Below are 14,190 nucleotides of genomic sequence, written 5' to 3'. Positions count from 1 at the left end.
CTCAAGAACTTATTTTCCTCAATAAGACTCCTTTGGGATCTAATTTCCTCAACTGAGCTAGTTTCTTTCTATTTTTTTCCAATCTTTCCTCACTGGTTCCGATAGTGCTTTTTAAGGCATTATTTTTAGCATGGGCAAACCCAAAGTAATGTTCCACACCATAGAACTAGCTATTTCTTTGTGATGGATTAGGTTTTACAAAAGCATTTATTGGCATATGAAAACAGAACCACAATGCAAGCACACTACCAGGGCAGTTTATTCAGGGGACCCGTCTATTTATATTCTCGGCAATGCTTCAGTGTAGTGGTGGTCTGCTATACATGACAAATGTCTTGGGTTCAAGCCCCAGTGGGACTGGTCTTTCAATGCTTAAGGCTTAAGAAGCACTTTACTCTTTGACAAATGACTGACTGCTCCAGAATGATCAGATATTGGTTCAATATTGTGAATTTCCCCGCATACGAAAAAGTAGTAGTACCTTCAAAATACACTTCCTGTATTTGGAGTGCAGCTGCTTCATCTACAATGACCTCACTACATCAAGATAATATGTGTGAAGAATCAGCCCGGTGGAGAGTGGTTAGGCGTCGGCCTCACAGTTCAGGGGTTGAGGGTTTTATCCCAGGTGGGTCCTCACTGTGTGGCGTTTGCATGTTCTCCCGGGGTTTACGTGGGTTTTCTCTGAAAACATGCATGATAGGCTCATTGAACACTCTAAATTTCCCCTAGGTATGAGCGGGTGTGTTTATCCGTCTCCTTGTGCCCTGCAATTGGCTGGCCACCAATTCAGGGTGTCCCCCGCCTAGTGCCCATAGTTAGCTGGTATAGGCTCTAGCACCCCCCACAACCCTTGTGATCATAAGCAGTTCGGGAAAAAAACATAAACGGCTTAGTTCTAATAGCAGATAATCCAGCTACAAACTTGTGGCGCTTGTCAAATAGTTTTCGTTCCAGGTTGCAGCTTTGTGATGAGGATGAAACCTGAAGTTTTGGGAGTAGTGAACCGTAGATGTTTTCCCTATGGTTTCCACAAGGTTTTCCCTTGTCATTGACTCTGATTTGCACACTTAAGCATAATATCTCTGACTGATGGTAAATTACTCTACGGAGTACTACATCATGAAAGTTCAATATTAAACAGGAAGAGAGAATGCTTTGTCTCTCCTAAGCCTTATTTTTTATGCAAGTTCAATACTTTGACAGAAGCTGTGCAAGGCATTGATGTTGCATTTTTAGCAGTTTCTTACAGTACCACAGTGGTGCAAAGAAACAGTGAAACAGTTATGCAAGAAAAATTTGCTATACTCTGAGATCGAAATTGAAGATGCTTATTCACCCACTAGTAAATTTAATAAGTATCTATAAAATGTGGCCAAGTTTTTGATTTTTTTTCATTTGTTTGTTAAATGTCAGTGGACAATTCAGCGTTAAGATACCAAGGGAGAATCCTACAAAATACTCCAAACTATATTTCTTTTCTTATTACTTCTAATATCTTTGCTTTCAGTTACTGCCGGACAGATGATGCAGGGGCTTTGAGTGAAAGACAGAGTCGCAGCAGCCTCACTCACGCAAAAGTGGCAAATGCTGAGCAGATCCGGCACCCTGTTAGAGGAAACCATGAGTTTGCTGCCCAGCAAGTCCACCAGCAAAAATTTCACCCACTGCAAATATTGAAGCAGAACTATTGTGGATACCAGGTACAGTACCTACAGAAATCGCACTAGGTCTATAACTCCTAATTTCAGTTACCCATTATAGTTTTGTTGTGATTTGTTTCACATCCCTATATATCTTGTATACTATATTTCTTTCTCACATGATGCAAATTGCTCTAGATTTAGCTTTCCTATTTAATGAAGCGTTGGCAAATAAGTGTGCTTTAAAAAAATAGATTACAGTGAAAACTGAATATCATATAGTGAAAGGGACATTCAAATAGCATGATTGTCAAATGTACAGCCTGTAGGCCGGTTCCAATCTGCGTAACAACTTTTTTAACGATGGGGGATGTCCCCTCACACAAAGATGGTGGACAAGCTACCAGTGGCGTGCAACCACTTGTTCACAAACCAAAACTTGTAATATCATGGCACTCATGTCAGAACAAAAGCATGTGATTCTGTATTTACTTTATGAATGAAATAAAATGCACCTCGTGGCCCAGAGTGGATCCATAGTTTCGACACCACAGGTTAACATTATTTTACATGTAGTCTCACTCACAGCTAAACATATATTGCATCTCCAAATTTCAACAAGAAGCAAATGATGGCTCTTTTAATGGTGAAATCTTCAAATTGACTTTAAGAACAAAATCACTCTCAAAAAGCTCAGTACTGACAAAGTCCCAGTGACATGTCTGTGAACTGCTGAGTTATGAATCCATGTTTGAAAAAAAACATCACCTTACCTAAGCTATGTGCTATCCAAAAAGCGCCCACATGAAGGGGAAGCTTTCATTTTAGCATTTCCAAAGCTATTCAGAGAATCTCCCTCCAAACCGCTTGGTCTTTCATGGGAACATCCTACCTAGAAGCTCATTCCTGGAGAGCAAAACATGACTCTTCACTTAAAATTATGTTGCTTTGCTGTGTAATGCTGCCAGCGTTGTATTGGAAGCAATCAAGGGCTTCTACCCATGATTTCATGAAGTGCTGTTATTAAATTTGTTGATGGCAATAAAAACATTCATGACTGCTTTGAGAAGATAAATGATATTTTACTTTCCGGGGAAAAACACAAAGTCCTCACCACCATCTTTCTGCACAGTGTCTCTGAAAGATGATCCCAGGGAGGGGCTTATTTATTCATTTTCCAGTGGATTTTGTGGAGTCAACACAAGGATGGGGAGACGTGGAGACAGGAGGGTGCCATGGGACAGCTTACAGTGTGGAATGACTGGAAGCAAGAACTTTTTTCCAAGCAGTTTTCAGTAATGCCGTTGCTACCACCTCATTGTTTTTTCATCTTCATAGCTTGTCCTTAATTCATGCAATTTGAGTGAAATTTATCTTGGCCTAGCTCCATACTGGGCGCTTTAATACGAGCACTTTTCATCGTACCCTTTCTGAGTTTAAACTCAATTTTTTTTTCTAACACACCCTGCCATCCTACAAGTTAAATGCCCTTGCAAATATTTCAAAAGCTGAGGTCACTAAAAGGATGAATCTGGTTGTGAGAGTTTGTCACCATGTTTGATAATTCTCCTTCAACCCCTTGTTGTTCTTACCTATTCAAACCACCCACCTGTGTCGTTTCAACAGTCTGTCCTGACAACATCTTGATAGCCTCTTAAAGTTATTCTTTTTTAAAGACGTCCATGAATATTGCACGAGACATTCCTATTGAATACATGACTTTGCTACATTTTTTTTTAATTTGGCATGTGGGATCCTGAGCACACCTCCCTACATATCCATTTGGAAGAGTGAGTGTCCACATTTGTGGGATTTCCGGCAGGGTGAAATAGTCAGGAGGGCTGTTCAGATCCTCTACTCCACGTTTCACTTATTGGGTGCAGACATTTCGGCTCCTCTGTGGGCTTGGCTTGTGGCCACCTGGCAGCCTAACAAAGGTGCCCTTCCTGGCCTTGCTCAAATTGAAATGCAGCCATAGGCCATGCAACCTGGAAACTCAGATTCTCATTTATCAGCACTGAAATTACTTCAAATACTGTATTCTCCACCCCAATTGCGGCCCTTTGAACAACTGTACTCTAAAGCCATTGACGTCTTAGATAACTAAAGTTGCAGTGAAAAAAGTGTAGACATGAGAACAGTGCAGAATTTATGCAACTTTCACCACTACTGTAAGGATGGATTGAAGTTTAGCCCTGAAACATTAAGTCAGAAGCAACTTGTTTCCTCTTTAACCCAAGTCTTTGAAGTATTCTTCTTAAGCAAACAAATAATGTGAAGAATTTGCTTTTAGTGCAGCCAACTGTAATAAAAATAAGAATCCTCTTCTCATGGAATGTCATTTTGAACTGTATCATCAGTGGCATCATTCATTACAATGAGTTCACAAAAAGATAATCAGGCCACCATGTAGTTTCTTCTTGTTTGACTCCCAGAACTTCTAGGAGAGTTGCTCTCTACCACTAGGAGTAGAGTCCTATTACATTATTGTATGTTTCCTTCCTTTTTCACGATTTGACACCCCATGGTATTGCCATCGAAAAGAAATTGAAGACAAAAAAAGATGTGAAAACATGTGTTTTCACTACTTTAGATGGGGAAATGTACAAAAAAAGAACCAAGGGAATATAAAGATAAAAGATCCAAAGCGAATGTACAGGTTGAAGTGACCGAGAAAGTCCTCCCACAATAGTGTATAGTGTTAAAATTATTGGGGTCGTTACTAGAAAAAGTAACACACAATCACATCTAGATACGTTGCTGTTTCAACATGCTTTATTACGGCAAGCAAAATTTTGCAGTTTTCTAAGATTGAAAACAGTTTCGCCTGATTTCATGTATCTTTGTATGAGGTTTAACTTTAGATAAGATCAATTACCAATTATGATTCCAATTAACCAATGCTAAGAAGTTACAGATTTTCAAATCAACAAAATAATATGGGTGCCCACATTTCTTTCACTTGTGTAATTTTGCTTTCATGCATATTGTACATCTACTGTTACTCCCATAAAATTCGTTTAACATCTGAAATATTGTATTGTCCATCAGTTTTCGTATGTTAATAAATCCAAAATGACGTTGCTGATCCAAACACCCAATTATCTATGGATTAAAATACCGTAATTACTCGAATATAACACGCAGGTTTTTGCAAAATAATTAATTCCAATAGTTGGGGGTGCGTGTTATAATCAAAAACTAATTTTTTTTTTTTTTTTTTTTTTTTTTTTTTGTGTCTTGTTACATGGCCCTTAGCCTGGTGCTTTTTCTTGCCAAATAAATTGAATTGAAATTGAATTGAATAAAATAAATTACAAATTTTCGATCGAAAAAAGCATTGTCAAACTCACTTTGACGCACGGATTTTACGTCATCTCGTGAAGCCGAGACCACCACTGCCCCCCTCTAGCCTCGTACCCGTCTCAGTTCACCCTCTCTCAGTTCAGTGTTATAATCAATAACTAAAATAAATTACAAATTTTCGATCGAAAAAAGCATTGTCGAACTCACTTTGACGCACGGATTTTACGTCATCTCGTAAAGCCAATCGGATGATGTGTTGTGGGAGGAAGAGGAAGTGGATGAAGGAAGCGTGGACGTTGATAGGATTCTCAACGAAGAGATGTATGAGAGGACAGACAAAGAGAGAGAGGAACTTTTCATTTGAAGGATTCTAATGAATAAATTTGTTTGAACAAAACAATCGTGAAACGAAGAAAAAAAGGTAAGATTTCTGATTTTCGTCAGCGGGAAATTTTAGGTGCGCACTATATTCGAGTACTGCGTTTTTCCAGATTTTTTTGGCCCAAAGTTATACCTGCGTGTTATTTTCGAGTGCGCGTTATATTCGAGTAATTACGGTAATTGAAATTGTCACAAGAGCCCTAACCTCTTCATACCGCTGCACGTTGACACTAATTCGTGTGTGGACCTCTGCCAAAGCAACTTAAAACTGTCTGTGATTTAATTAATTAATTGAAATGGCTTTCAAATGCTATACAGAGCAAAGCTTTTAAGGCAGGACTGTCCAATTTATTCCAAAGTGGGTCTCAATGGGTGCAAGTTTTTGTTCCAACTGATCCAGTATGGACTATTTAACCGATGAGACTTCTTCTGAACCAATCCACACCTGACAGCAATCAACTCATTACACTTTTAAAATTGGTTAAAATGTATCCTCTTCATTGTTTGGAATGAAAACCTGCACCCACTGAGGCCCTTTAGGACCTGTTTGGACACCACCGTCTTTAATTCAATAGTTAAGTGTATATTGTTCAGGTAAGATAGCACTTCTTTGCCCATTACGATCGTTATACAAAATGGTGGGTGAGTGTCTAATTAAAACTTCTTTTCCCATAGGATCAACAATCAGACGAAACAAGCCCACCCCCCAAGTTTTCCACAAAGCCTTCCAGCGTTGCGGGTCCACCCCATCACAATCACATCTGGACCCGGGATAGTCCCGTTCTTGTCCCAAAGCCACCCAGCGAGGTCCGGGAGGGCCAAATTAGGAAGCCAGCAACAACGCGCCCTGTAAAGTAAGCGCTGCCTTGTGAACCGCATTCACTACTGAATTCTTAATATTTCCTCTGGCGTGAGAATGTATAATGTTGAGGAGTTCAAGAGGACAAGGTTCATTCTAATGAAAGTTCCAACATGTGTGCTGTGCTCCACGTATTTTAGCTGCAGAGTGAATCTACCTCTTCAGTAAACAACCTCCACACAGGCCCAATTTCTGCCTGAACCATAAACACAATGTGGTTCATTGGAAGGGCCTGGGCTCTGAGCGCCATTTAAGTCCTGTTTGGTTTGGAGATAAGCTGAGGAGCACAGAAGGGAAAATCAAAGGAAAAGCGTGAAACTGTGCTTAACGGCCAGCTAGTTCCCCACTCACTTTATGACTGTAATACTATAGTATCTGGCCAAATTACACAACAAAGGCAATTTCCTTTGATCGGAGACTACTGTTCTTTTGATATTTGTTGCAGGTGTGAGGGGTTGATCATGTGCACAAAATCGGTCTGAGGTTTCAGCTGTGCTCAGTCTTGAATATATTTTTCCATGTTTACTTACATATGGTGTGGATGTTAGCAGTGGTGCTAAAAGCCTGACAGGAAGGAAGTGATTTGTTTGCTGACGTGTTTCATTCATACACCTTACTTACTCAGGCTGAACAAATCTGTCTGAGAGTTGTCAATCTAAGAGTTAACCGGGCATGGGTGCAGCCCAGTGGTTGTAATGAAGGTTAGTGCTGCCGGCTAGGTGCCGTGTTTGCTCCTGAATGTGTGTGCGTCTCTTCCTGGCAGTTACCGTGTTTACCCACTGCATGTGGAATTCCAGAGCAACCTTCCCCTCCCCAAAGCCGACCCCCCTACTTCCCCAACACTCTTCTCCGTCCTGCATTTTTGTGGTCGACCAGTGTGACAGGGGTGAGTGTGGGAAAAACGGAAGCTTCAGGACCAAAAAGTACTGATGGAAACAATGAAATGAAAGAAGAAAGAGAATGGAAACGAGTGACAGAAAATCTAACTCAGTCCAGGGGAATGGAGATGATTGTTTGCAGAGAATGGTGGGATAATAAGTTGCTTCCTTTCTAGTGCTCATTTTAGGGGCAACCTTATCCTTCTGTTATCCAATATTCATCCCAGTTTATGCCTAAACCTGTTTTGCTTGCAATACAATCGCTGTGCTTAGTTTATTAATAAAGTTCAAGGCTATCCTACTTTTCACCGGGTGTTGAACTGTACACAGTTCCAACCCCGCCCCCAAAAATACTGATCAATGTGACACTGGGTTTTTTTCATCTGTTTATCAAACGAGTATTTCAGTTGTGGGCTTGTTTCACAAACGTGTGGTCGTGTATACCGATAAGCAAAATAAAGGTAGATTGAATCCTTGAACAGCTCTAACAGTGTGAAACTGTCTTTTCACTGAACAGGATAAGAGATTAAGAAAAGATGGATGACAAAACACTGACAAAATTTCCTTCCTTTCCACCAAGCAAGCCTGTACTTTCAGTTAACTCTAACAGGTATTGCCAAATTTACTCATTTAAAACACCCCATTTATTCAGAAAACTAGATTAGACTCAAATTAATCGCTCTACCCGCTGGTTTTAAACATCCTCCATTGTTCCATTGCAACAAGATGACAGAACTTATCTTAACCTTCAACCCAGAGAATAAAGTTTGGACTTTTGTAAGACTCAAGGCTGGTAGAATTTGCTGTAATACGCTCCCATAGGAGGGCTTGGAACCAAACTATACTAGATATCCAGTGGCCGGGTGTTGGAGCATTGGCGAGGAACCAAACCAATGGCAGCAAAGTTTACCACAGACACTTGGTTCTGAAAAGAAGATTTGACAAGGACTTGGGCGCTTCTGCTGCTGACGACCTGCTCTACCCAACATGTGGCATACTCGTGAGCGACAGACATGCTCCAAGTTGTTATCACATGGGGTGGGGCAGGCCTCGCTTAGCCTATCAACATACCAAAGCTGCCAACCCCAGGCGCTGCGTAGTCTCACAGTGGGATGACTTCAGTAAAGGCTTTGAAAGCGGCAATTTGTAACACAAATAAATGGGCCTGTTTGGTAGTTTGTTTGCACGCTTTGGCCATTCACAGCTGTAACTACGGAAACCACTGGCTGTCGTGTGGCATTACTAATAGGGTGACAATTACAGGAGTGCCATTAATGTCAGCCTCGCTACTACTTTCACTCCCTATTAATCACCCACAACGGTAGTTATTTGCACAGGGTACTATATACACGCTGGGGCTGCCAGAAGTGTGTTTATGGTTAAACTCGATCCCCCTTGGTCACTCTGAATACCATTATAACAGGCAAGCTACCTGTGTGCATAACAAGGTGTACACATGGTCACACTCTTCATGGTAAAGCCACATGCAGCGTTTATGACTGCCCGGCTCCTAAAGTGACAGAATGAGAGCCTGTTGACAAAGAAAGTGATGTGAAAAACCCAAGAGGTCAGTTTTTTTCCCTCCCCTCTCCGTATGAAAGGAATTGCTTCCTGTCAAAGTATGCCACACTTAAAGTGGGCCAATTCTATTTGTGGTTGTGTAATGGTATGAAAGAACAACTGTGCAGCCCCTTACAAGGAAGCAGTGTGTACCCTCATTACCTGGTTAATGCTCTGCTGGCAGGCCACTGCTATGAGGTGAGAGGTTAATACCAGCTGAGCTTTATTTATTATCCTCCACCCTCCATCGCAAACAACAAAAAAATATTTAACTGACTGAATGTATATGGTTACAGAAATGCCTGCGCCACACCTCGTTGGCTTCTACAATGATTTACTGCATTTGCCTTACAGTGGTGCAGAATATCCATTCTTTTTCACCACCACCAACGTGACCATTAGTGATCCACTGTAAATAAAAACCACATTTTAAAAAAATAAAAATAAAAAAATAAAAAAGAATCAGTTCAATCAAAACTGAGGGTTATCTTTGTAAAGAAAACAAGGATAAATACAGTCAGTACACCACCACATAGCTAAATACCAATGGATGCTGTCATTTGGATTTTAATTTGTATACCTGACTGGAAACCGAGTATTTGCTGATTGACACTCCAGACATTGTTAATTATTTAGAAAGTAAGACAATGGTGTACTACATGCTCAAATCCAATTCTTTTTTTTTGTCTTCCCTCAATACAGGCAGACATGCACTCAGAGGTCGGCCTTTGAAAGAGTCACCGGCAGGCAGAATTCTGTCTATGATGCCATCTGTGCTAAGACAGGTGGGTGTTAATATGCGGTTCGGCACTTGCATTAAAAGTTCTTTTGCCAGCGTGATTGATTCAAGCCAAGACATGGAGGGCTGAGAAGTAACACAGGATATTTTTACCCCGGTGTTGCTCTGAAGGCAGTTAGATAGATTATAGGTGATGTCATTGCTGAAAGATGAATAAAAGAGCCTGAACAATGATGGCATCTTGAAACAGAGAGGACATTCCCATCTGTTGGACAATTCTCCCCAGTTCCACTTACTCTCTCTTTGCCAAAAGCTTGTTCACTTGCACCGAGAAAATCAAAAATCCAGCTCTGAGTTTATGCGGCTCACGTGATGCACTTGTGGGTTTCGGTGCTCACGTGTGTCCCGTCATCTTTCAGGACCTGAGCAGCTCTTTCCATCATGAGCCGACAGCTCGGCAAAGTGTTGAGGTTTTTGCAGCACCGGTGATATTAAGCAGTTTTCACCAATGCACCACACATCTGTTTGTCTGATCACGGGCCTTTTTCCATCGCAGATTAGCATTAGCAAATCCTACCATTCATCACTTCATTTGAGTGTCACAGTCAAGCCCAAGCGGAGATTCGTCCAAACTGAACTGTTGGAAAAATACGATGGATGTGCACCTCCCACTAAATGAAAATGTGTCTGCGTGTATGTGACCAGAACATTTCTTCCCATTCTTTTAATACAATTATTGAAGTCCAGCCCAAGTTAACATACATCTTATAAAGTCATCAGTTACTGTAACTGGATCCATTCGTAGCAGCTTCTGAAATTTCACAATCATTTTTTTCATCTTGTAGGGCACAAGGACCAGGGCATGTAGGAGATGCAGTACTTTAAATTCTTAATGAGACAGATAAAGCCCTTGACCTTCCCAAAACCCTTTTTTCTTTTTACCTTGGCTGCAAGTCAGCATTTCTGCTCTTGTTTTACTATCACATTGAATAATTCATGCACATTTCCCAACGTGAATGAGAACAGGCCAGCAAATTTGTTAAAAATATATATTTCTCAGAATCAATATTTTGGGGGAAAATATATATTAGTTTTGTGAATATGCACGCACACAATCTTCTGAATCGCCTATCCCATCTACGTAGGGGCAGAGGCAGACATGCTCACATAAACATTTACACACAATTTGAGGTGCGGAATCAGCCTACACATGCATGTTTCTGTAGCCCGGTATTGAGGAATTACAGCTTGCGCATCATTCATTGCAAACATTAACTGTAGTAAAGAAAAGGGTCAATTCTGGAAAAAAATCATTTTCATTCATTTTGTACTAATGTATATTGCACACTGCAAAACACTGAGCCCGAGCTATGAAAAGTGAAATTAATGTAGTTGCTTCTTAATTCTGGGTAGCTTGAGTTGGAGGGCATGAAACTTCCACAGTCTCTTAACTTGGGGACAATAGATGTTTTCCAATTGAGAACACAAGTACTGTAAGTCTTTCAGGCGTGCAACATTAGAAACTAGGAGAGAACTCTAACACACAGTAGATTGTGAGGCTCTATTCATGTTGAACTGTTAATTGAAGTGTGTTTGTCTGAACTCAATGTGGATGCAGCGTTATATATCATTAGAGGCTTGTGTGTTCTGACAATGTATGACGCAGCAAAGAATAATCACCTTTTTTGTAAAGTTGCACTAAAAGCCCAGACTTTGGGTGGTCTGCACTGCTAACATATTAAAATACAGTTGTTAAAACACAAATCAGAATCACACTATTGGGAAAAAATACAAACAAACAAACACGAGACCATATTTATACTATGATTTTTAAATTTTGGAATGTTGACACCACTTTCATTGAGGGCCCAACATTGAGAATAGCAATTTATTGTAATTCATCAAGATCTTAAAGTCATAGAGAGCCTCATTTTTGTTTGTTCTGTCTTATTGGGAATGATGAAACATTTGTCACCTAAAAATCTATCGTACTCTGGTAGAAGGTTGAGGGAAATGTTCAACTTGGACACAAAACTCTTGCTAAGAATATAAATAATATGACTGGATTCTTGTATTAATTTGCATGTAATTTAGATTGTTCTCTTCCTCAAATTTGATTAGTAAACCCATTTTTTACTGGAATCCATTTCACAATTATCTATTATTTGTCATAATTTGACGAAATGTAAACAATTGAATGAGATATTACTTAGTTGATATTAATGAATAAATCTTCCAAAGGGATGATTCTTTACTTTTCTAAACTACATACACTTATTGGAAATTGGAGTTTCCCTGGATGTCCATAGAGACCCCAAATATTGCCCAGGGAAATCAGATTAATTCTACTTTATAATTAACCTTGTTCAGTAGTCACCGTCATACAATGTGGATCATGAAATAAATAATAACTCACACACAGTAGCAATACCTTGAAATACCTTCTACCTTGGAATATGAATAGAATTATTCAGTTACAGAACACAAGTCTGCATGTCAACTCGCTCCATGCAATGATGATAAAAGTGAAGTGAAAGAGACCCAGTGTGGTGTTTTGGAGGAGGGAGATCTGTAGTGAGGGGGCAGGGTGTTATTAGAAGGGGGCACAGCCTTTGTGGGGCTCAGTGCCTTCTCTGTTTACCTTTGCAATGCGATGACGGCGCCACACTGATTGACTGTGACAGCAACTTCAAATGTAGAGCATTCTTTGTGATCAGCTGTCAGTCACCATTAATCACACTTTCCCTTTAGCTATCACTATTGTAAACTCTCCTAATCTCTTGCTCTCTTTGCTCAGACAACACGTCTTTTGTGCACCTTCTTTTGCATGCCTTGCCGGTGTGTTACTCTTGTCAATTTTTGTGACATGAAAGTAAAGCCTTTTTTTTTATATCAAAGTATACAAAACTCGGGGGAATATGAGTCACATGTGTTCTACAGGCCTTCTCTTGGCCAGCTACTCCAGATCTGAAGCTTCTGTAGCTGCTGACTGAGGGAAGATTTATTGCCTTCAGTCTGAGGAGGAAATGAGTGAGTGTCGGATCGTGTCAGGGCGAGGACTCTTTATCAGAATCAGGCATAAGAAGCATGGTGCCATTGTCTCATTCAGGTGCTGGCTACTCAAGGGTCTTTGGGAAAGCACTGAATGGAAGCCATATTGATCCGAAATGCAGTTCAGCTCAGTTCACGTAGCCTTTTCAGATATGTATTTCCAGTACAGGGTGAGTTGATGGAACGCAAATTCACATCATTAAAGCTCAGAAGCACCTCATGACTAAATGAATCATAAGATGAATATTTTAATGCTACATTTTTTTCTTGGAGAATTTCAAAAGCCCTTATTGTCACTACATACTTAAATTCATTGAAATATGTTAATTGTGGGTGGCTCAATGGAATCACTGTTCTGAGATCAATCCTGGGGTTTGTTCCGACCTTCCCGTGTGGAGTTTGCATGTTCACTCGGGAGGGCGTAGGTTTTCTCCAGGTACTACACATCCCAAAATCCTGCACGGTTGGCTGGTTGGACACACTAAATTGTCCCTCAATATGAATGTGTCAGTGATTTCCCTGAGCCCAAGTGGTAACATCATTTGCACAATGATGGATTTTTACACGCACTGGCGGCTGAATGGTCAAAGATCCTAGCCATGCAATGTTATTATTCGGCCTTGCTGCTTGCATGCATGGATTTTTTTTTTATTCTTTCGATAAGATTTTGGTTTGTAAATTCCCAAATTCCTTGCAATTGTATGTTTAGTTGGACATCTTTTGCCGCTCACAGAATGGCAAACCTCGTATCATCCTTGCTGTGAACTCAGGATTGTTCTTAACAGGTGTCAACCTCTGTCCTAAACTCGGAGAACTGTTCGACCATTGGAACGTCAGCAGATTAAATATTTCTTCCTTAATTAGCACAGTTTTGGCTTATGAACTGCACTGTTAGTCACTTGTAGATCTGTTATTCAAGGAGGTGCATGATACAGAATGGAAAGGGGGATGCGTTTCCTTTATCTCTCTCTTGCTGAGCATAAGGAAGCTGCTTCCAGCTGTCATGTCATCGGCCTGGAAGTCAGTTTTCCATCTCAGTCAGGCCTCACGGCGTAGACAAGCACCAAAATAAACAGTGTGCAGAGGGGGAATGAAAGGGAATACTGTTTGGGAGCACAAATGCACACGGCAGTTCAAACTGTACTCGGAATGCCTTTTCTACTGGACGTCTGGCGGCATGCCAGGCAATACGATGAGGCGCCGAGCAGTAAGCACATCTAAAGGAGGCATCTCAGTTGTATCCCTTCTATGCTTGGCTCTCTTTAGTCCATTGACCTCATGAAAGTTGTATTAACTCCACAGGCAGAGGCACTATAAGGGGGAGAAGAGACGAGTTGATTCTAAGGGGCCATGACGAATAGGGGCCCAAGAAAATAGTACTGCAGTACCTTGATTTGACTGAAGTCTGACTGACATCTTGGACATCCAGCCATTTGCAGTACACATGGAGAAGGGACAACAATTCACGCTCACACTCTCATCTAGTGGTAATTTAGAGCGCTCAACGAGCCTACTATGTATGCTTTTGCGATGTGGGAAAAAAACGGAGTACCTGGAGAAAACGCACGCAAGCTTTGGAAGAACATTAAAACTCCCCTCAGGAAGATCCGGACCTGGTATCGAACCCTCGATCTCATAACTGTGGGGCTTATTTAGTTTTTTTTGTACTTATTTTTATCCAATACTATCCATATTATTTTTAACAATCTAAAATTAGAAAAATGAATATTTTTACTTTACTTTATTTTTCAATGTAAATTAAAAATACAATAT

The 14,190-nt window shown here is 40.5% G+C and overlaps 1 protein-coding gene across 1 annotated transcript in view; it reads left to right on the top strand.

Moving 5' to 3' along the window:
* ttll5 (tubulin tyrosine ligase-like family, member 5) overlaps positions 1 to 14,190 on the top strand; it is a 45,188-nt gene that overhangs the window by 29,117 nt on the left and 1,881 nt on the right. The window contains exons 28-30 of the mRNA XM_077620888.1: positions 1,511 to 1,703; positions 6,006 to 6,184; positions 9,330 to 9,412. Coding sequence (XP_077477014.1) covers positions 1,511 to 1,703; positions 6,006 to 6,184; positions 9,330 to 9,412 — 455 coding nt within the window. The remainder of the gene's footprint in view (positions 1 to 1,510; positions 1,704 to 6,005; positions 6,185 to 9,329; positions 9,413 to 14,190) is intronic.

The sequence above is a fragment of the Stigmatopora argus genome, chromosome 15 (assembly GCF_051989625.1).
Source record: "Stigmatopora argus isolate UIUO_Sarg chromosome 15, RoL_Sarg_1.0, whole genome shotgun sequence".
Classification (NCBI taxonomy): domain Eukaryota; kingdom Metazoa; phylum Chordata; class Actinopteri; order Syngnathiformes; family Syngnathidae; genus Stigmatopora; species Stigmatopora argus.
The sequence above is the reverse complement of the archived record's forward strand: the minus strand, read 5'-3'. Positions and strand labels throughout refer to the sequence as shown.